A 23,929-nucleotide genomic window follows, 5' to 3' on the forward strand; every position below is an offset into this window, starting at 1 on the left:
GTGTGTTTGATTGAGGAGACATCCAAAATGTGTGGTGTTGAGGGGCCTCTAGGACAGGTTTGATAACACCTGCGCTAAAGGAATTATGCAGATCAGGCAACAGTGCAAATGCGACCGCAAAATCGCTGCTGAATGCGATTTGCACATGCAATTCTGATCTTGCGGTCCAATTCTGAGTGTTATATATCCGAGGATGCCACTGACCACCGTATTTTACCCACCCTGCCAGGACTGAAAAGCATCACTTTGATCCAGACACCTGTTTCATCTCTTAAACATGCAGAACGTGTGGTTGACGACACTACGTATCTGGATATATGGCAGGTTATAACACTTAACATCATTTGATGAGTATTTGATTAATTACTGCTGAAATGATTGGTTGAAAATGTTCACAAACATAAAATAAAATTTATTTTACCACCTACTTTCATTTGCCGTTAATAGCACAATGTACATTTTGTGAACAAAGCGCAATCTTTAATGAGCCTAATTTACATAGAAAGGAGGCGTGTTTGTGCAAAAAGGAATGACAGTGACTGAGATATTGAAGATGCAGCGCAATTTCAGCACTGTTTGCAGACACTAAATTTGATTGCGGGTTGTTAATGAACAAGACGCAGGTATTTGTGCTGAAATACCAACTGTTTAGTGAATCTGCCCCTATATTTTGTAAAAATGAATAAATGAATATAATGAAATAAATCTTAATTAAAAAGTCTGTATGATACCTTTTGCAAGAATCTGTCCTGTTAAAATATGAAATGATTTCAGAGAATTGTTAATGGAACTGTTAAGGAAGGTATCAGAATTGGAACTGAAATCATTAAATTACTGATGATTTCCATCTCTGTTCCACAGTGATTCTTGAATCAGCACACCTCGAACTCAGGGGTTAAGAAATTTCTACATTTCTCAGTAGTAATTACCACATTGTGGTGGCATTCATTCATGTGTCATCTCTTCAATATGATAATTGTGACATGGCTTGAATGCAGCATATGTCTCCAGAAGTAAGAAAACCTTTCAGCTGTTCACAAGGTCTGAGTATTTGCGATCATGCCCACTCAAACACTTATGATCAACCTACTGAAGATTAGAGTGCTGCCTTGGTTATACATAACCTATAGTGCTCGGAGCAAGATCTTCCCCACCTATATCTGTGGTCACAAGCCTAGACTGCACTTATTTACTGTCAATTGCGAGTCTTTCCTATTATTAGACCAAGAGACTGTGACTCAAGACTGTGAGCTCATACTAAGAATGAGATCTAGAATAGTGTAGTTTCCTCTTTTTTAGATTTTGTCTTGCCTTTGTGTGTGAGCACCATTTGGTCTCAGCAGAGGGCTTAATGAGATCGTTGTGATAAGAACCGGTATCATAAAGCTAATTAAACAGACTAAATTAACTGAATTAATTGCCCTCTGTCTTTTTCTGCTTGTCTGTTTCAGTAATCTCACTTGTGACGTGTCCTGTTTTTTGCACATATAGCCTAAATTCAGTAGAGATTTAAGCAGGATAATTTAATTCTATACACGCTGACTCAGTTAACCTTTGTACTAAAAATACTAGACAATGTGAGTGGTGCTTGTCTATGCAGAAGTTGACATTTCAAAGTTGGGGTATTGTGGGCAGGGTTGGCAGGGTGTTGCTATGCGGTTGCTAAGGTGGTCTGAGTATTTTTTACTGCATTGCTGTGTTATTGCTAGAAGTTCTGAAAGGTTGCTACAACACGTGGTTGCTTACAGGCCTTTTTAGCGAAGTAATAGCGTTAATCCTTTCAACAAGAAATTGTCCTTTATGAGCATATGAAACTGACCGTTAGTGGAAATGAGAAGTAATGTGATTGTTCATAATCTGTTCCTCAGTTCCCACACCTACAGCTCTCACCTGTGTGTGTGTGTGTTCTGTTTAATTATTTACAGCTAATTTCCCTTCTTATCCTAATCAGATCCCATGATGATATGGTGTCACCCAGAGGGAAGTGACTGAATGGGTGTGTTTGTGTTTTCTGTCTGTGGAATGGTTTAAAGGGCACTGTGCTCTCTCTCTCTCTCTATCTCTCTCTCTCTCTCTCTCTCTCTCTCTCTCTCTCTCTCTCTCTCTCTCTCTCTCTCTCTCTCTCTCCCTCTCTCTCTTTCTCTCTCTCTCTCTCTGGCCATCAGGAGAGGCGTCCTTTTCAGTTGGCCAATGGTCTGGTGGGCCACCAGTAGGCCGATCGCAATATAAATATAAAAAATAAATAAATGGCACATTTTTTAAAGGGTCAGTTAAACAAATAAATCCTATTTAAAATATTATATTATTTTACAAATTTAATTAACAAAAAAAAAAAAACAGCCCACAAAATGCTTAATTCCTAAATGTTTCAAGCACCCATCTTTACCATCCCTTAAAAACATTGGATCGAAGAGAGAAAAAGTGGCAGCTCATACTAAACCCATCCTTGCACTAAAAAAGCAAGACACAGAGCCACAAATAGAGGAAATGCAGGTGTCTCGAAATGTTTTTAACAGTTGAAGTACTTTTTAATTTGATACGGTGTCAAAAAAAATTTTGCCGCTCCTGCACTAGACGTGGCATAGCGGTCAAAGACGTCCATATAGCACATGTATAGTTGGGAAAACAATTGAAAAACAGACCAAACAGATGCAAAACGGCCCCGAAAGGTGGTGCATATGGAGGACCAAGTCTGCCAATATTAAAAATATAGAAATACATATATTTGCAAATAAAAAAAAGTAAAAAAAAAAAAAAAAAAAAGTGTACATAGACATAAATACATTTTAAAATGTAACAAATGAGTATTTATACTTTTATTTCCTTATGTATCTATTTATACATTTATTTAATTACACATGTATTTATTTCCTAATTTATTATCACATTTATTTATTACCACATTTATTTATTTTATTTATACATGTATATATTTCCACATTTATTTATTTCTACTTTTATTTATTTCCACATTTATTTAATTATACATTTCTTTGTTTGTATGGTATTTAGGGTGCGTGTTTTCTACTTCAGGCATAGCTCAGAGTGCTCCAGAGTAAAGGTTGGAGGTCACAGTGACATTTTGTGGTGGACAAAATTAAATGCGAGCCTACAGACTTGAAATATAGCCACAGATGGGTGTGGACGTGAATTAAAAACATTTCAAATATACTTCTGAACACAAAGTCAAATAGGGAATGAATGGTCTCTATTGAATGAATGACTTAGAGGTGGGTGATATAACCATAATCTTATATCACTGTTTAAGTCATTTTATATCACTGTAAATCTTGGCAGACAATCTGAACAGAAACAGCAACTTGAACAAATCTGATAACAGACACTTTTTCATGGAGTAAAAGCAGAGTATGCTCATGAAATGATCCAGTATTAATAGTATTTAATGCAAACGCGTCAGATGTTGGTGATAAGATCTTGTTTGTTTATTCATGGTTGACGCATATGAAAAGCCAAACAAGGCAGTTGCTTAGGGCAAGAGCTTAGCAGACATGGTCCTCCATAGGCACGTGGAGATAAATGGCACATCAAAGGAATTAAAACTTTGCAGCCAGATATTGCAAAATGTACAATGTGATTGTGCTTGCCTACCAAGTTACTAACTCTACCGGTGGCATGTGAAAGAGTTTTTGCACTTAGAAGTTCTTAAAAAAAAAAAAAAAAAAAACACTTGATCAACCATCTCACAGAGAAAAGTTATCCCAGACGATGACTATTGATGACTTAAAGGTAAGATTTTTGGTATACCCACCGTGACCTTAGTTGGGTGTGATCTTATCATGTATTGGTTTTAAAATTGCATTGTACCATATGGCCTCGATGGCAGCAGTTGTTTGTCATATAATGGGAGTTTCAAAACATGCAACGGCATTACATTTTTTTTTTTTAAATTTTTTTGTCTTTATTGAAATGAATGAATTTGAACTTGTCAATAAAAATATGTAAAACATTTTGCCAATCAACTTTTTTGTGTACTAAACAAACTAGTTTTTGTTATTGCTATTATTTACCTCCAGCTCTTGCATAACAAAAGCACCCGAGAGAAAATCTCAAGAGTAAATTAGGTTGTGACATATACAGGTGCATCTCAATAAATTAGAATGTCGTGGAAAAGTTCATTTATTTCAGTAATTCAACTCAAATTGTGAAACTCGTGTATTAAATAAATTCAATGCACACAGACTGAAGTAGTTTAAGTCTTTGGTTCATTTAGTTGTGATGATTTTGGCTCACATTTAACAAAAACCCACCAATTCACTATCTCAAAAAATTAGAATACATCATAAGACCAATAAAAAAAACATTTTTAGTGAATTGTTGGCCTTCTGGAAAGTATGTTCATTTACTGTATATGTACTCAATACTTGGTAGGGGCTCCTTTTGCTTTAATTACTGCCTCAATTCAGCGTGGCATGGAGGTGATCAGTTTGTGGCACTGCTGTGGTGGTATGGAAGCCCAGGTTTCTTTGACAGTGGCCTTCAGCTCATCTGCATTTTTTGGTCTCTTGTTTCTCATTTTCCTCTTGACAATACCCCATAGATTCTCTATGGGGTTCAGGTCTGGTGAGTTTGCTGGCCAGTCAAGCACACCAACACCATGGTCATTTAACCAACTTTTGGTGCTTTTGGCAGTGTGGGCAGGTGCCAAATCCTGCTGGAAAATGAAATCAGCATCTTTAAAAAGCTGGTCAGCAGAAGGAAGCCTGAAGTGCTCCAAAATTTCTTGGTAAACAGGTGCAGTGACTTTGGTTTTCAAAAAACACAATGGACCAACACCAGCAGATGACATTGCACCCCAAATCATCACAGACTGTGGAAACTTAACACTGGACTTCAAGCAACTTGGGCTATGAGCTTCTCCACCCTTCCTCCAGACTCTAGGACCTTGGTTTCCAAATGAAATACAAAACTTGCTCTCATCTGAAAAGAGGACTTTGGACCACTGGGCTTGATCTCCTTAGCCCAGGTAAGACGCCTCTGACGTTGTCTGTGGTTCAGGAGTGGCTTAACAAGAGGAATACGACAACTGTAGCCAAATTCCTTGACATGTCTGTGTGTGGTGGCTCTTGATGCCTTGACCCCAGCCTCAGTCCATTGCTTGTGAAGTTCACCCAAATTCTTGAATCGATTTTGCTTGACAATCATAAGGCTGCGGTTCTCTCGGTTGGTTGTGCATCTTTTTCTGTTAGCATGCTTGGATACAGCACTCTGTGAACAGCCAGCTTCTTTGGCAATTAATGTTTGTGGCTTACCCTCCTTGTGAAGGGTGTCAATGATTGTCTTCTGGACAACTGTCAGATCAGCAGTCTTCCCCATGATTGTGTAGCCTAGTGAACCAAACTGAGAGACCATTTTGAAGGCTCAGGAAACCTTTGCAGGTGTTTTGAGTTGATTAGCTGATTGGCATGTCACCATATTCTAATTTTTTGAGATAGTGAATTGGTGGGTTTTTGTTAAATGTGAGCCAAAATCATCACATATTAAAAGAACCAAAGACTTAAACTACTTCAGTCTGTGTGCATTGAATTTATTTAATACACGAGTTTCACAATTTGAGTTGAATTACTGAAATAAATGAACTTTTCCATGACATTCTAATTTATTGAGATGCACCTGTATTATAATAATTTCAATGAGTCATTGATTCAGTGTCTGTTCTATTATGTGCAACATAGCCTATAAAACCCACAGGCTATAAATCAGTCAACAATTATTATAGTAATAATAAATATAATAATGATAATAAATAATTATTTAATAATAAAATAGAGATTAGATATGTAGGATAAAGAATCCTGAAATTCCCAGTAGTCTCCCAATCCGACCTTTGCTGCAGACGTAGAAACAAAAAGTGATTTTAATGTTCAGCCCTTACAAAACATGACCATGGTAATTGTACCTTCTGCCAGAATACTAAAGTTACTACAATTATTTGTTAATAAAACTGATAAAACTGTGGTAAATTTGTCTTAGCCATTACTTTCATGAAAAATGGAATCAAACTGACAAAAAATGACAGAAATATTCTGAAAGATTCTTACACTGTTTGAAGGACATCCCATATTAATTTATTATCATTTTAAAGTAGTAATGATTACTACTGCAGAAACTATGATATTTTAGCAGAAACAAAGGTTTTCATCGTAAACTTATAATGCACGTGAGGGTTTATTTAAAACGTGCACGCAAGTTCTTCCTCTTTCCTCGTGCGGCTGTAATCTGTCGCGAGTGTCAATAATGCGCTTTTTAAAATGCCATTATAGTAATACATTGATACATTTATGCTGACATCACCCAGGGAAAGAGCCGCAGGTGTTATGTTTATTTAATAAATAGAGAAAATGTTTGTTTAGTTAAGGACCCTGGTGAAAATTAACCAGGGTTTTACTATAGTAATATTGTAGTAAATATGACTGCTGTCACCATAGTTTTCTGAGCAGAAATAATGGTTTTGATACAGTTAACCATGGTTTTAAAACAGTAGTTTCTAAATAGTAACCATGATTTTATGATATATTGTAACCATGACAGTAACCATATTTATGTTGTGGTTACTATGATTTACTACAAATGCCATGGTTAAACTATGGCTACTATTGGAAAACAATTATTTTTATTTAAGGGCAAACCTGTTGAAGTGTTTACCAAATAGATTATTCTTTGGATTTGACAGTAATATATGTATTTTTTTTCTGACTAAAGCAAATACCGAACCATACTGAAACCGTGACCCCTAATATATATATATATATATTATCTCATGGTACTGAATGAGTACTATATTTATGTATTATGATACTGAGCTCAATAGTGCCCACCCACTTTTTCAGCCTTCTTTGTTCCAGAAGTATTTTTCCAATTCGTTTATTTCCATAGGAATTTCATAAAATTCTTCATGAACCAAACCAACCAGCTCTGAGGTGAATCACAACATCAACAATCAAGTAATGACATTATTGAATTAAAAATGATGGAAAAATCAATTATCCTATGGAGAAAATTAATGTTATTTTTTCTTCCGGAACCAGACTGTTGTGCTCTATTTACATTATACTCCATGATACTTCAAGGAATACTATGAAACTACTATGGTAAAACCATGGTAATACCATATGTTAATGGAATGTTAGTGCTTGAAGTAATATGGTAGTAATAGCAAGTAGAAATAGAAAGTATATAAGAAAGAAAAACAAAACATCAGATTGCATTGTGTTTATGTGCAGCAGAGCCACTAAAAATATGTGTGTATTCAGCAGTTATGTTTGCAGAGTGGGCTGTCAGTCTTTTTCATGTCAGTGTCCAGCCCTTGAGTGACTGCATGTAGTGTGTATATCTATGTTTGTGCATTGTGGAGATGAAGACCTTTATACTGTGGTGGATCTGGTGAAGAATGGCTCAAGGGAGCCAATCAGGCAGTGTATGTGGCACTACAGGGAAACTCACACACACTCATAGCCTTCAGAAACCTGTGTGGAGTGTGTTTGTGTTTGCAAATGTGTGTGTATGTGGTTTGCATGCGTGGGTGTGCTTGTATGTATCTATTTATTTGTCTGTGCAAGGATGTGTCTGAGATTATTAACTGTATAAATGCCACTAAAGTTAAAAATTAATGAAAAAGATGTTTGTGCAGTTAGTTATGAATTTTACTTTCCTTTCAGCTATTGAAAACAGGTATTTTTTGTGTTTATTTGAAAACAGTCTTGTGCTGCTTGTATGCTGACATTAGAATTGAGTCATATTTTCCCCTTTGTTTTGTCATAAAGGCTCACATTTTGGGCTCAAACTGGCAGAACTCAATAATGAAAAAAATGTGACGTCTTAGGTCATGATTTATTCATAGTATTTCTCTGTTTTAGGTGGAGCAGACTTTCAATTATCTGGAGATTCAAGGCATCACGTGTAACAAACCCACACAGGTAAAAAATCATAGTTTCTGGAACTCTCAAACAGACTGAAAAATGTGTTGTGATATCAGTGATTTTGCCCAAAAAAGGCAAAACATAATGACAATGGCCCAGAGCCAACAAATTAATAATGCAATCCTTAAACCAAATATATATATATATATGTATTTATATATATATGTATATATGTATATATACTGTATATATTCAGTTGTGCTCAAAAGTTTGCATACCTTTGGAGAAATGGTAATATATGTACCATTTTTAAAGAAAACATGAGTGAGTAGGCAAAACACATTTCTTTTATTTCTTATGGGATTCATATTCAACTGTAGGTTATAACAGAATGGCACAATCATAAAACAAAATATGGCAACAAAGAAAAAAATGAAGTGACCCCTGTTCAAAAGTCTGCATACCCTTAGTTCTTAATACTGTGTATTGCCCCCTTTAGCATCAATTACAGCGTGCAGTCTTTTGTAATAGTTGTCTATGAGGCCCCACATTCTTGCAGGTGGTATAGCTGCCCATTCGTCTTGGCAAAATGCCTCCAGGTCATGCAAAGTCTTTGGTCGTCATGCATGAACCGCATGTTTGAGATCTCCCCAGAGTGGCTCGATGATATTAAGGTCAGGAGACTGTGATGGCCACTCCAGAACCGTCACCTTTTTCTGCTATAACCACTGGAGGGTCAACTTGGCCTTGTGCTTAGGGTCATTGTCGTGCTGGAAAGTCCAAGAGCCTCCCATACGCAGCTTTTGTGCAGAAGAATGCAAATTGTCTGCCAGTATTTTCTGATAACATGCTGTATTCATCTTGCCATCAATTTTCACAAGATTCCCCGTGCCTTTAGAGCTCACACACCCCCAAAACATCAGTGAGCCACCACCATGCTTCACAGTGGGGATGGTATTCTTTTCACTATAGGCCTTGTTGACCCCTCTCCAAACATAGCGCTTATGGTTGTGACCATAAAGCTCTATTTTGGTTTTGTCGCTCCAAATTACAGTGTGCCAGATGCTGTGAGGTGTTTCAAGTTGTTGTCGGGTATATTGTAACCGGGCTTTTTTGTGGCATTGGCGCAGTAAAGGCTTGTTTCTGGCAACTCGACCATGCAGCTCATTTTTGTTCAAGTATTGTCGTATTGTGCTCCTTGAAACAACCACACCGTCTTTTTCCAGAGCAGCCTGTATTTCTCCTGAGGTTACCTGTGGGTTTTTCTTTGTATCCCCAACAATTCTTCTGGCAGTTGTGGCTGAAATCTTTCTTGGTCTACCTGACCTTGGCTTGGTGTCAAGAGATCCCCAAATTTTCCACTTCTTAATAAGTGATTGAACAGTACTGACTGGCATTTTCAAGGCTTTGGATATCTTTTTATATGTTGTATATATATATATCTTTATATAGGTGAAGTGTCTGGAGTGGCCATCACAGTCTCCTGACCTTAATATCATTGAGCCACTCTGGGGAGATCTCAAACGTGCAGTTCATGCAAGATGACCAAATACTTTGCATGACCTGGAGGCATTTTGCCAAGACAAATGGGCAGCTATACCACCTGCAAGAATTTGGGGCCTCATAGACAACTATTACAAAAACCTGCATGCAGTCATTGATGCTAAAGGGGGCAATACACAGTATTAAGAACTAAGGGTTTTCAGACTTTTGAACAGGGGTCATTTTGTTTTTTTTTCTTTGTTGCCATGTTTTGTTTTATGATTGTGCCATTCTGTTATAACCTACAGTTGAATATGAATCCCATAAGAAATAAAATAAATGTGTTTTACCTGCTCACTCATGTTTTCTTCAAAAATGGTACATATATTACCAGTTCTCCAAGGGTATGCAAACTTTTGAGCACAACTGTATATACATATCTATATATATATATATATATATATATATATATATATCTATCTATCTATCTATATATATATATATGTGTGTGTGTGTGTGTGTGTGTGTGTGTGTGTGTGTGTGTGTGTGTGTTTATGTATATGTATATATAGCTGTCAGTCAATAATTTTTTTTTTTTTTAATCGCGATTAATCGCATTTTTTTCTTTTTTTTTTTTAGTTAATTGCAATTAATCACACATTTTGAAAGTGCTGAAATTTAACTCTAAATATACTTATTTTCCTGACAGAATGCACTTATTTTAATCTTAGGAAAGAAAACAAAACATTATGTAACAACATAATGCTTTATTAACATTTTCCAAACAAAGCCTTCCACAAGAACTGCAATAAAATAGCACCAATTTGAGTATCATTAAACATTTCCAAAAGTCTAAGTGGGAGTTTGACTAATTGAAAGAACTAGTTTCCACATATGTTGCATTTTCATTGCAATGGGCATTAAATCAATTAAAACGTTCATCCTCCACAATATTAATCAGCCAGCAGATTGTAGCTATCTGCGTTCATGATTCGCATCAGAGCATCAACGCCAGCACCGAGCGCCGATTTGAACTCACCGTGAAAAGCACTTCCAGACAAAAAGGTCTCATTCTACGTTTTGGTGATAGTAAGACTAGACTTGCTTCTGTGGTAATTAAAATGCGCCTTTACAAGTCCCAACTGGGCTTGTTTTGTACATCATACTGCGCTAAGAGCTCCTTTCTCCATCATTTTATCACTGACAGGGAAGCGCTGTCAGAGATTCTTTTATTTATTAAGATAACAACCTCTGTGGCTCTATCATAGAAGAGTATTACGACAGTACCGCCCATAGAATGTCAATGGGAATGCTGCGTTATGCTATTTTATGCTAAGCTTGTAGGCTCATCTTAGTAGTCTGACTCTGTGTCTGTTTGTGGTTTGTGCTTCAGTGTAATGATTCTGGGCGGACACATTACAAAGGTTACGCCCTTCACACAAGTGTTTATGCTGTATTAACGGTAAATACGTTAATCGCGATTAAGAAAAATGAACGTGTTAAACTTTTTAAATGAAACACATACGTTAACGCGTTAATTCTGACAGCTATATATATATATATATATATATATATATATATATATATATATATATATATATATATATATATAAAACAAATAAAGCTATTTTTGCATTGAAATTGTATTTTCTCACCTTTTTTTTATCAGTATATTAGCATATACAGTAGATGGCCTCAATGCTAATGTAACACACATGGACTATAATCCAATATTGACAGTTACTGTTCTGAACACATTATGATTGTGGTTTTATGATGGTTACTTTGGTTTTCTTACAGTATACTATAGATTCCTACAAATGAATACACCGTGTAACAAATGTTTTTTTTTTTTTTTTTTGGTTCCTGGATAGTAAGTGTTATTTCCTAATTGCTTATGCCTCAGAAGTATAGAAAATGGCTATTATTCCCCACAAACTTTGCTTTTGTGACCAGGACAGTGATATTTTGAAATGTACCTATTTTCCAGAACATTCCAGATAGATTCAGTGCTGAGTGAACTTGGAGTAACTTCTAGAAAGTTCTAGAATTTTCCAGTAATATAAATAGTAGTATAAATACAGGGGCCTTAAGCCCACCAGTTCAGTTTAGTTCCAGCTGCCTAAGTGGATACATATCTGCATTTTTCTGAGATGGCATCAAGAGGCTGCAAGCATCTGGCAGATGCATTTTGCTATGTCTGCAGCCAATTTATCAAGATGAGAGTGAAAAAGTACTCCGTGGAAGCATCTGCTAAGATATGTGAGGCCTACAAGGCATATTTCGGCATGCCTGTGGGGGATCAAGACAAACCCTGGGCACCTAATTTCATCTGCGAGCACTGCAAAAAAAACTCTGGAAGGTAAGATGGATAATTGTTGCTCGGAATTTTGTTATAACATTTGTTAATTTTTAAAATTGTAAAAAAATTTAATTTGAAAATGTTTTACAATTTTCAATGTTGTTGAAAAAATATATCATATATGGAAAAATGTTGCAAGAATCTCTTACACATTAGATTAGTCATGGGTGAAATAAATGTATTTTTGTAGGATGGTACAGAGGGGAAAAGAGAGCCATGAACTACTCACTTCTAAATCTTTTGTAGACATTTTTGTGTTACTTTAGTATAAATACATGTTAATTTGGATCCATATGTTGTTTTTTTTTTCTGACTTTATGTGAACAAAAAGACACAGATTCGCCCGTTTTCTCATTGGAAATAGGTACATTTCAAAATATCACTGTCCTGGTCACAAAAGCAAAGTTTGTGGGGGATAATAGCCATTTTCTATACTTTTGAGGCATAAGCAATAAGGAAATAACACTTACTACCCAGGAACAAAAATTGTGTTACATAGTGATATTACTCCAGTGTTGTATTGTTTCTATGTGTGTCAGTTTGCAGTGGAATATGAGCGGGGTCAGATCTCGCTGAAGATGGCATCCACAGAGGAGGTGAATGAGGTGGTGGCTCACATAGGCAGCTGTTTCCAAAGGATCTACCCCGGCCTGCCGCCTCTGTGAGTGTACAAATAACACTAGATAGAAGAATAAAATGAGTAGGGCTGGATATTGGCACTGATTTCTGCTCTTGATTCGATCCAATTTCGATTTGAATCAATATCGATCTATTTGAAAATATTACAATGTCAAAAGGCCTGTTTCAATTACTACATGATCGCTTGAGTCCATAACATGCATTGTGAAAAACTGTTATCCGTCATTACAAATGAATGACTAAAAAGTAAAAAACACACACAAAATTAAGTGTTTAGTTAGTTTAGGGGTGTGATTTACACACTAAAAGTGGAGGGGTTCCATGCTCATGTCCTGGATTAGAATTAGGATTAGAACGTTATCTTTAACATCTATAAAAAGTAAAGTTAACACCTAGTTTATACAGGGCTAACTTATTCATAAAAGTGCGACTGAATTGGGACTCCTTTCATCAGGCTCTTGATTCAAGTTGATTCAAGTTCAGTTATCTCTGGGAAATTTGAAGGCAAACAAAACCAGTTATATTTTTCTTCAATCAGAGAACATTAAAAGAGAACCAATTTTACACAGAAGGAAAACTAGCTTTGTCCATACTTCACAAAGGTCCAGACTTTAAAGCTCTTGATTCTATTTTGCATTTGCGCTAATTAAAAATGTACCATAGTTTTCATAGTTTAACAGTGGTATTTGTAACAAGACCATGGTAACCACTGGTAAAACCAAGCATGGATCTTATACCATGGTTAGATGTAACATGATATCTATAAAACCAACGATGGCATTTTTGTAATGAAAAGCAATGCAGTATTTTATACGTTTAATAGAGCTAATGATGTGATATTTATTATAGATATTTCTGTCTAAAATACTATTAATACAGTTAGTGTTGCTATAGTAAATTCATGGTAATTTTTTTAATGTGAAAAGTCTGCCAACATCTGTCTGTTGCATGTCACAGTGCTTTCTCAGCATCAGTGCTGTGTAGGATTTTGGACAGTTTAAAGTGGTTTTAAACTAGTTTACTCACAGAGGGTTTTCATAAAGGTTTGCACCAAATAAATCTGTGCCAAATTCAAATGGTTTCCGCAACTCGCGCTGTGCTTCTCACTGGTTCTCGCAGCGCTTAATGATTTACTGCACGTTTGAGAGCTTGAGACCGGATCTGCGTGTAAACATACTTGCTCTGTGCTCACGCTGCTCTGTCCATTGATCCGAGTAGCAGATAGCACCATTTATTTGCTTTTTACACATTTGCCATTTGATAGTGCTTAACAGAAAATGGCAGCACTTAAACGGAGAGGGAGAGTTGGCCAACTCTGTAGTCGCACCAGTGCTATATAAAAATTTACTCACACTGGCAAGGAAAAAGCTAGCAAAATGCAACCATTTAGTCGCAGTCTGGAGCGCTGCTTTGTAACAGAGCCAAGACTCTGTCAACATCACTGTTTATTGACTAATTCACAATTATAAATGCGAAATGTTATTAAAAAAAGACACGTATGACAATTGACAAGCGATCGCTGATGATCTAGGTTGCTGTTGATGAATGATGATCTACTGTTGATTAGTTACTGCTTATACACTATTTATTAGCTCATATTTATTAGCTTTTTACTGTAGTGAATCTATTGTAATACTTTGTAGATAATTGTAAGAGTGCATGTTTTGTTTCCCTTATGTGTTTATGTGAGCTGAAACCACAGTAATTTATAAGGAAGAGTCCTTGGCGTGTTTCAGACTTTTTTTTGTAATTAAAAGTGCCACGTTTTGCACCAAATTTTAGTTGCACAACAAACACACATCTGGGTTTTTACTCTTTTTGGACTCTTGCAGCCTCTATGTCTGTGCCCATCACAGTAAGGAAAGAGTAAAAAAGGTTTAACATTCAATAAATAGATTTAAAAAACAATTTTAATCATTACACACCACATTAGTTATCGGGATCAGAAAAAAATTCCACTATCCATCGACCTCTTTTAAGGAATACCTTCAGAATAGGTCTGGGCGGTATAAAGTACAGGTGCATCTCAATAAATTAGAATTCAATTCAATGCACACAGACTGAAGTAGTTTAAGTCTTTGGTTCTTTTAATTGTGATGATTTTGGCTCACATTTAACAAAAACCCACCAATTCACTATCTCAAAAAATTAGAATATGGTGACATGCCAATCAGCTAATCAACTCAAAACACCTGCAAAGGTTTCCTGAGCCTTCAAAATGGTCTCTCAGTTTGGTTCACTAGGCTACACAATCATGGGGAAGACTGCTGATCTGACAGTTGTCCAGAAGACAATCATTGACACCCTTCGCAAGGAGGGTAAGCCACAAACATTCATTGCCAAAGAAGCTGGCTGTTCACAGAGTGCTGTATCCAAGCATGTTAACAGAAAGTTGAGTGGAAGGAAAAAGTGTGGAAGAAAAAGATGCACAACCAATCGAGAGAACCACAGCCTTATGAGGATTGTCAAGCAAAATCGATTCAAGAATTTGGGTGAACTTCACAAGGAATGGACTGAGGCTGGGGTCAAGGCATCAAGAGCCACCACACACAGACATGTCAAGGAATTTGGCTACAGTTGTCGTATTCCTCTTGTTAAGCCACTCCTGAACCAAAGACAACGTCAGAGGCGTCTTACCTGGGCTAAGGAGAAGAAGAACTGGACTGTTGCCCAGTGGTCCAAAGTCCTCTTTTCAGATGAGAGCAAGTTTTGTATTTCATCTGGAGGAAGGGTGGAGAAGCTCATAGCCCAAGTTGCTTGAAGTCCAGTGTTAAGTTTCCACAGTCTGTGATGATTTGGGGTGCAATGTCATCTGCTGGTGTTGGTCCATTGTATTTTTTGAAAACCAAAGTCACTGCACCCGTTTACCAAGAAATTTTGGAGCACTTCATGCTTCCTTCTGCTGACCAGCTTTTTAAAGATGCTGATTTCATTTTCCAGCTGGATTTGGCACCTGCCCACACTGCCAAAAGCACCAAAAGTTGGTTAAATGACCATGGTGTTGGTGTGCTTGACTGGCCAGCAAACTCACCAGACCTGAACCCCATAGAGAATCTATGGAGTATTGTCAAGAGGAAAATGAGAAACAAGAGACCAAAAAATTCAGATGAGCTGAAGGCCACTGTCAAAGAAACCTGGGCTTCCATATCACCTCAGCAGTGCCACAAACTGATCACCTCCATGCCACGCCGAATTGAGGCAGTAATTAAAGCAAAAGGAGCCCCTACCAAGTATTGAGTACATATACAGTAAACTTTCCAGAAGGCCAACAATTCACTAAAAATGTTTTTTTATTGGTCTTATGATGTATTCTAATTTTTTGAGATAGTGAATTGGCGGGTTTTTGTTAAATGTGAGCCAAAATCATCACAATTAAAAGAACCAAAGACTTAAACTACTTCAGTCTGTGTGCATTGAATTTATTTAATACACGAGTTTCACAATTTGAGTTGAATTACTGAAATAAATGAACTTTTCCACGACATTCTAATTTATTGAGATGCACCTGTATATGCTGTGCGACAGTAGAAATGTGTCTACTGGTAGAGATTCTGCTATCTTGTTAATACCGTGGTATATATCGGTAAATGTTTTGCATGATTTAAAATTTTTTTGACAAAAGCACATTTGCAAACTGCGTCCCTGGGTGTTTTCATTGTTCACAGCTTTGTTGATTATAATTGGGAGTAATTTATTTTTTACTAAATTGCACATGCCACACAATTTCTAAGTGTTATATAATGTGAAGCAGCTGTTTTTCCCACTAACAAATGATCATTTCCAGGCAACTTATCATTCATTTGTTATGAATACTGCATATGGATTTGGTGGTGTATGATTAGGTGTGTGTCCATCAATTTCCCCCAAAAATAAATAATAATAAATAAATACAATTAAGTACCTTTAATTTGAAACATATTTAATTCACTGACATTACCAGATTGGTTCTGAAGTATATAAAAATGTTGGGGTTTGAATATGCAGTAAAAATAACTATATTGTGAAATATACCATCACCAGGATATACAATTATTCATACCGTGATATGACATTGTCATACCTGTCCACGCCTATTTAGGTACATAGGATGGTTATTAACAAAGGGATATTATGTTAATTCAAGAAGTAATGAGTAAATTAATTATGAATATGCTTCTGATATGATGTAGTGTCCTATTCAGTGCTTTTTTTATCACTGTGTCTGGCAGGAAGGTGATGAAGAGGTTGTCCATGGATCCTCCTGAGAGAATCAGCTCTCTGCAAACCTTTTGGGAGAATCAGAGTGGATCTGAGACGGGGCCCTGTGGTAAATTTTTATCATGCTTTGTGTCTGGGATGTACAGTACACTATATGGCCAAAAGTATGTGGACACCCAAAGACCACACCCATATGTCCTTGTTGAACATTTAAATTCAAAACCATTGACGTTACAAGACAGTGTCCACATAGTGTTGGTCATATAGTGTACATCTGTTCGTATTTCTGCTTATGACTGGTATTGACATGAGTTTCATATATTCTTGATCTTTCCAGGGGGTTTCTCTCTGCAGTACAGGTGTGTGTGTGATTGGTTAGGCCTCCCCTTCCGAGAAGAGGTTCAGTGGGTCAGTACACACACTTACACTTATTGATCTACTCTCTAATGTATTTGACTCAGGATTCTCTTTGGTCAACTCTCAGGAGGCCACTTAGCGCAGATAAACACATTTCTGCTTTCAGCATTACCCATAAATCATCTGGATTAGCATGAATGCCAAATAAACAAACTGTTAATAAACAAACTTGTACCATCACAAAGATATTTCAGTTGAACTAAATATACCAAATCTTTTGAAGAATCACAAATAAAAATATTTGTGCTCTGGATTAGTTTATTAGTTGTGCAATTAGAAATTTCTTAGACTTCGTAACAACTTCAGTACCACATTAACAAATGAAAATGTTTTTTATTCCCACCAATCAGGATGTAGACACGATTTATCTTACACAGGACACAAGAGAACTGAACCTGCAGGACTTCAGTCATCTAGAGAACAGGTAAAGCATACAGTATATATTTAATTTGTGACAGTCCAACATATGGAATAAAATGATTCTAAAAGTTATAACTTCTCATCATTTCATGGGTTTGAAATGCTACAGTATATGCAGCACTCCCATCTGAACTGACAGCAGTTGAAGTGATTTGACACCACATTAAAGAGCATAAAAACAACATTTATAGTTTGAATTTCATGGCAACATTGACATAATTTGAAAGCTGTGACTTTGTTTTATCAAAAACAATAGAAAACCCAAAATGAAAAAAAAATCATGTTTTTGACCAGTTTCCTAATTTTTCCTAAAACGGCCCGTTGAGACTTCTGACTGATTTTGTAGAGCATATCACATACCTTTTCTTGTATAAAGACCCATTTATATTGTGTGAGAAAAATATTAAGCATGATATAAAGAGGTTTGTTTACAAAAATAAATAATTGACTATTATATTGTCACTGTAGTAATGCGAAAGCAAATTATCAGGCAAGTCAAGTTTATTGAAATAGCACATTTCATACACAATGGCAATTCAAAGTGCTTTACATAAAAATGATGAAGAAAATACAAGATAAATTACATTTTTAAACCAATTAAGAACAAGAAATAAGAATAAAAAGTAATAAAATACATTTTTAAAAAAGTAAAAATTATTAAAAATGAATGAAAAAGAAAAAGAATACAGAAATGAAATGATGCAGTACGTAAATGAATGCACAACTAAACAGATTTTTTCAGTCTGGATTTGAATGTGGCTCCTGTTGGAGCACGTCTGACCTCTTCTGGAAGATGGTTCAAGCTGTGGGTGGCATAATAGCTAAAAGCAGTCTCACCTTGTTTTGAGTGAACCTTTGGTATTTTTAACTGACTTGATTCTAATGATCTGACGGGTCTGTTAGGTTTATATTCTACAAGCATATCTGCAATGAATTGAGGTCCTAGGCCATTGAGTGTTTTGTAAATGAGTAATAGTACTTTAAAATCAGTTCTAAATGTAACTGGAAGCCAGTGTAAATACATGAGGACTGGAGTAATATGCTCAGATTTTTTGGTTCGGGTGAGAATCCTGGCAGCAGCATTTTGAATGAGCTGCAGCTGTCTAATGGTCCTTTTGGGAAGGTCGGTGAGAAGTACATTGCAGTAATTCACACTACTGGTGATGAATGCATGAACAAGTTTCTCGAATTCTTCACTGGATACAAAACGTCTAATTCTCGCTATATTTTTGAGATGATAGTAGGCTGATTAAGTTATTAATTTGATGTTACTAATGAAACTAAGGTTGGGCTCCAAAATGACACCAAGATTCCTTCATTTATTTTTTGTCTTTAGACCCTTGGAGTCAAGGTGTGTGTTCACCTTGGGAATTTCGCCTTTGTTGCCAAATACAATTACCTCTGTCTTGTCGTTGTTTAACTGAAGGAAGTTTTGGCACATCCAACTGTTAATTTCATCAGTGCACTGTTACAGAGTGTCTATGGGGCTGTAGTATTTAGCGATAGGGCTAGGTGAATCTGGGTGTCGTCTGCATAGCTATGGTATGCAATTTGGTTCTTTTTCATAATTTTGCCAAATGAGAGCATATATATGTTGAACAGGAGTCATTCAAGAACTGAGCCTTTTGGGACTTCACACGTCATGGATGTCTACTCAGATTCATAGTTGCCCATGTTCACATAGTAACCCCTCCCATCTAGATAGGACCTGACCCAGAGAGCCCAACCCAGTTTTCCAGTCTGCCTAGGAAAATGTTGTGGTCAACAGTGTCAAAGGCAGCACTGAGATCTAGTAATACGAGCACTGATATTTTGCCTGAATCAGTATTTAGGTGAATATTGTTAAGTATCTTTATGAGCGCCGTCTCTGTGCTGTGATGCGGTCGGAAACCAGACTGGAAATTGTCCAAGTAGCCATTTGAGTTTAAGAATGTGTTCAGCTGATTAAAAACAAACTTTTCAATGATCTTGCCTTTGAAAGGAAGATTTGAGATTGGTCTGTAGTTGTTTAAAATACAGTTATCCAGAGTGCACTCTTTTAAATGGGGCTTGACAACTGCAGTTTTCAGGGATTTCAGAAACGTGCCTGAAAGGAAAAAGATATATTTCCAGAGAGTTAAACACATTTCTGAAAAATTATGTTAAAATATTATCTGGAAAATAGTACTTTGTATTAAGTATCTTTTTTTCTACCCGCTAGAGTTAGTAGAATTTTATGTCGCAAAGAGCAAAAACATGTTAACTTTGGCAGCTCTACAAAATACTTTTATTTTCCTCTCTTAAATTTCCTCCAGACCTCCAAGCACACCCTTGCGGATCCCTGGGGGTTTCTGCACCCCAGTTTGGAAAACCCCTGTGTTTTAATGTTTGCAACATTAAAGGAATATTCCGGGTTCAATACAAGTTAAACTCAATCGACAGCATTTGTGGCATAATGTTGATTACCACAAGAATTTATTTCTATTTATTCTTCCTTTTCTTTAAAAAAAAGCAAAAATCTGGGTTCCAGTGAGGCACTTACAATGGAAGTGATTGGGGCCAATCCCTAAATATTAAAATACTTTCTGTTTCAAAAGTATAGCCACAAAACATGAACAGTATGAGTGTTAACATGATTTTAGTGTGATAAAATCGCTTACTAACCTTTTCTGTGTACAGTTTTTTCCAGTTTTACAACATCGTTGCAATGACGATGTAATGTCAACAACTCTAAACTGACTGTAAAAAATGACGATTTAAACAACTTTACAGTTCAAATAATACATGAGTTTTAACAGAAGAATTAATGTAAGTGCTTTTATAAAATTAGAAGCTTCACATTTCTGGCTTTAATCCCTTAAAAAATTGGCCCCATTCACTTACATTGTAAGTGACTCATTGTAACCTCAATTTTTGCAGGTTTTGCAAGAGTCAGATTTTTTTTTTTTTTGTGGTAATCAACATTATGCCACAAATGCTGTCGATTGAGCTTAAATTGTACTGAACCCAGAATATTCCTTTTAAAGTTGAAGTTGTTCTCTCTCAAATGAAAATGCTTGATTATTAAATGAAATAAGATGTTTAAAAACAATGTCATTCTTAGAGCTTAAACTCAAAACTTGAGGTATTTTATCCGAGGAGGACATGCCTTAGTAAACACTGTGTGTGTGTGTGTATGTGTGTGTGTGCAGGGATTTGGTGGCAATAATCGCAGTGCTGGAATACAACCAGTGGTTCACCAAGCTCTCCACCAAAGATTATAAACTGGTGAGTTAAACTCTCAAACCTAATGACAGATATGAAACTTGCTGTCAGATAATGACAACAGATCATTCAGACTTCCCACAAATGTCTAATCATCCTCCCAGACATGTCTGTTTAATGTCTCTGCAATCACAGGGCCCAACAATGCTATGGAACAATGATCTCCATTACAATGTGATGGATTGTCTGGTATCTTAATAATACCAGACAACATCAAAAAGCTTTACATCAGAACAATACATTTACAATATTCTATTTACAAAAGAAAAAAATCTGATTCATTGTGGTATGTTTCTTGGCATACACTCTCTACTGAGATTAGGCACCTATGGCCAAAATATTTTGTTGGTTAGTGGGTACAAGAGCAAAGCTGGGTTTCTTTTGTCTATAGGCACGGTCTCCATGGCAACTCTTAATGGCCTTTAGCCAAAACACAATCCGCTGTACTGAAATGGTTAAGAATTGTTCAGAGAAAGCAAAATATCTGGGGAGATAAGAGTAAGCACACATTTTAAGTGTCCAAAGGGTTTTTTTCTGGAGTGAATGTCAAATACCATGCTATACAGGGTTTGTGTACTTTAAGAACTGTCACTGGGGTTTGCACGCATTGATTTGTGCAGCTGATGAATCTCCGTGAAAAGAGCCATCATCATTCACAGCAACCCCCATAAGAGCCATTCAGAGATACGACTGAACAAGAGTGAGAGCTTCTGAAACGGAGACACGTGCATTATAATTCATGCATCCTAAAGAGGGAAAGTGTACTGGATAAAAGAGAGAGAATGAAGTGAATAAATTAGAATGAAAAATGCAGTAAATAGTTTTGGAAAGGAGGAAAACTAAAAGGTGGTGTGAGAGACAGAGGAGAGCAATAGGGAAGGAGAAAGAGAGCTCAAAAAATGTTCGTTTGGCAGTAAAGATAATAAGAAATATTCAGAACTCGTGAATATTTGTAAACTTGTTACAGTTTTGCCGGCAATCCTCTGTACTAAACACTTCACCTATTCGAATGTTAAACACAATATCCCCAGGGAATATTTGACTCATTAAAGTATGACAACAAATATAAGCATCCACAACATTAACAGAAAACATATCCAAGCAGTTAGCAAGTAAATAACTTGAATCCTGCTGGACGGGAACTTACCGCGGTGATATAATATTTCAGCTTCGCCCCAAACTTCCACCCAGAGACTGCAGCCCTATCACTTCTGCCCTAAAACTGATGGTGCTCTGGAGCTGCAGCTGGATTTTATTGGCCTTCTAAGGCAGCATCCTAATGATCCTGAAACCTCATACAGTAAGTGATTGATTTGGAACACTATACATAGGCAGCATCTATTTGTGCCGTACAAATAGCACTCCTTACGGAAAGCACACAGGAGTCTCGACTCGCAATTGATTGCATTACATTCGTCGTTGGAGGAACAACACGATACCCTAATAGAGTATAACAGTCTAGTCCCATGCATTGTTTCCATATTGGAATTGATAATTAACGCAACTTATATACCTTTAAAGACAGACCTACCACGAGCTAGGAGGTTGTTAATCAATGGTAATCAATGGACCATGTTATTTCAACTTAATTAAAAAAATAGCGGAATTCCTGGTGAAGAACTACATTACCCATCATCCTGAGGGGAAAAATCCACCAATCAGAGAATCATGGCAAACAAATATGAGCAAAGAAGGCTGTGAAAAATGTCTTTATTGTTTATCCTTTTGATATTTCATTCAAAATATTCACAAAAATCTATCTAATGGATATCAAACAATTACAAACACAACACAAGTTTTATATTGTATTATTATGTATTATTATTATTTATATATATATATATATATATACAGTACTGTGCAAAAGTCTTAGGCACATAAGATGCTTCACAAAAACAATTGTCTTAAGATAGTTATTTATATTTTTAACTTTGGTGTGTCAATAGGAAATATAAATTTTAGACTCCCAAACATTTATTTGCAAATAGAATAGAATAACAGGGAGCCCTGCAACAGATGGCATGGTCCTCACAGAGCCCCCTACTGAATATTGTGTCAGTCTGAGATTACAAGAAGAGACAGAAGCAATTGAGACAGCCTAAATAGATAGAAGAACTGTGGTGAATTCTCCAAGAAGCTTGGAACATCCTATCTGCCAACAACCAAGAAAAACTGTATCCAGGTGTACCTAGGAGAATTGGTGCTCTTTTGAAGGCAAAGGTGGTCACACCAAATATTGATTTAGCTTTTTTATGTTTACTGGACTTTGTATGATGGTAATTGATAAATGAAAATTATTTATGTCATTATTTTTGAAGACATCCTCACTATGCAAAATTGTTCCCAAGTGCCTAAAACTTTTGCACAGTTCTGTGTGTGTATATATATATATATATATATATATATATATATATATATATATATGTATATTATTATTATTTTTTTTTTTATAATACAGAAAATTAAATTCCATTACATTATTTAGGCACACAAGTTTATTAAAAAAAGACTTTAGATTGCAATATATTGTTTATTTACATTATTGAACATAAGCATATAATTTGGCCTACAGTTCACAGCAATCCTTTTTGCAATTGAATTCGTCAATCAGTCCGAGACATATTATAAAGGCTTGTCTATTTACACCTGCATCAGATGGATGCTTTTGGAGCATATCGATTGCGTTGCATCATAAACATACAGTTTTTAGGTTGCTGTGTCAAGTTTAACAAAGTTTGAAACTTGCCTTCGGATTTGTGCACCATCGAGCTGTGTTTGTACGCAAGAACGCAGTGTTGTAGTCGAGACCAGCTCATCCAAGTCCAATTTCAGTCCGAGACCAGAGTAGGTCAAATTCGAGTCAAGACCAAGTCCAGAAGAGGGTCGAGTACGAGTCAAGACCAAGACTGGAGAGGGCCAAATCTGAGTCGAGACCGAGACCAGTAAAGGCCGAGTCAAAGACAAGAGTTTTTTAGGAATGTATTAACTAGGTGAAAGAACTATAGATAAAATAAACCTCATTTATTATTTTAACATTTAACAATTCTGTTTTACAAAATACAGTATAACTGTACAATGACTAAAAGAGATGTCTGTTTTAGATAATTTCATCTGGAAAGCATCTAACATTTGCTAAACATCCAGAAAAATCAGATTTACAATCATTGTAAATCATAAACATCTCATTTGCGGATTGTCTTATTGACATCTGAGATATACTTATTGACATACGTCTTATAGATGTATTGCAGATGAGCAAACAACATAAAATAGACGTCTTCCAGATGTAAAC

General features: G+C 36.2%; 1 protein-coding gene across 4 annotated transcripts in view; it reads left to right on the top strand.

Annotated features, from left to right (window-relative positions):
• Window positions 1-23,929, top strand: part of LOC127454369 (F-actin-uncapping protein LRRC16A-like) — a 217,576-nt gene that overhangs the window by 74,399 nt on the left and 119,248 nt on the right. For all 4 annotated transcript variants that reach the window (XM_051721518.1, XM_051721520.1, XM_051721517.1 and 1 more), the window contains exons 4-9: window positions 7,875-7,934; window positions 12,261-12,382; window positions 16,569-16,666; window positions 16,895-16,965; window positions 17,325-17,398; window positions 20,565-20,640. In XM_051721518.1, the coding sequence (XP_051577478.1) occupies window positions 7,875-7,934; window positions 12,261-12,382; window positions 16,569-16,666; window positions 16,895-16,965; window positions 17,325-17,398; window positions 20,565-20,640 (501 nt within the window). The remainder of the gene's footprint in view (window positions 1-7,874; window positions 7,935-12,260; window positions 12,383-16,568; window positions 16,667-16,894; window positions 16,966-17,324; window positions 17,399-20,564; window positions 20,641-23,929) is intronic.

Source organism: Myxocyprinus asiaticus, chromosome 16, assembly GCF_019703515.2.
Source record: "Myxocyprinus asiaticus isolate MX2 ecotype Aquarium Trade chromosome 16, UBuf_Myxa_2, whole genome shotgun sequence".
Lineage (NCBI taxonomy): Eukaryota > Metazoa > Chordata > Actinopteri > Cypriniformes > Catostomidae > Myxocyprinus > Myxocyprinus asiaticus.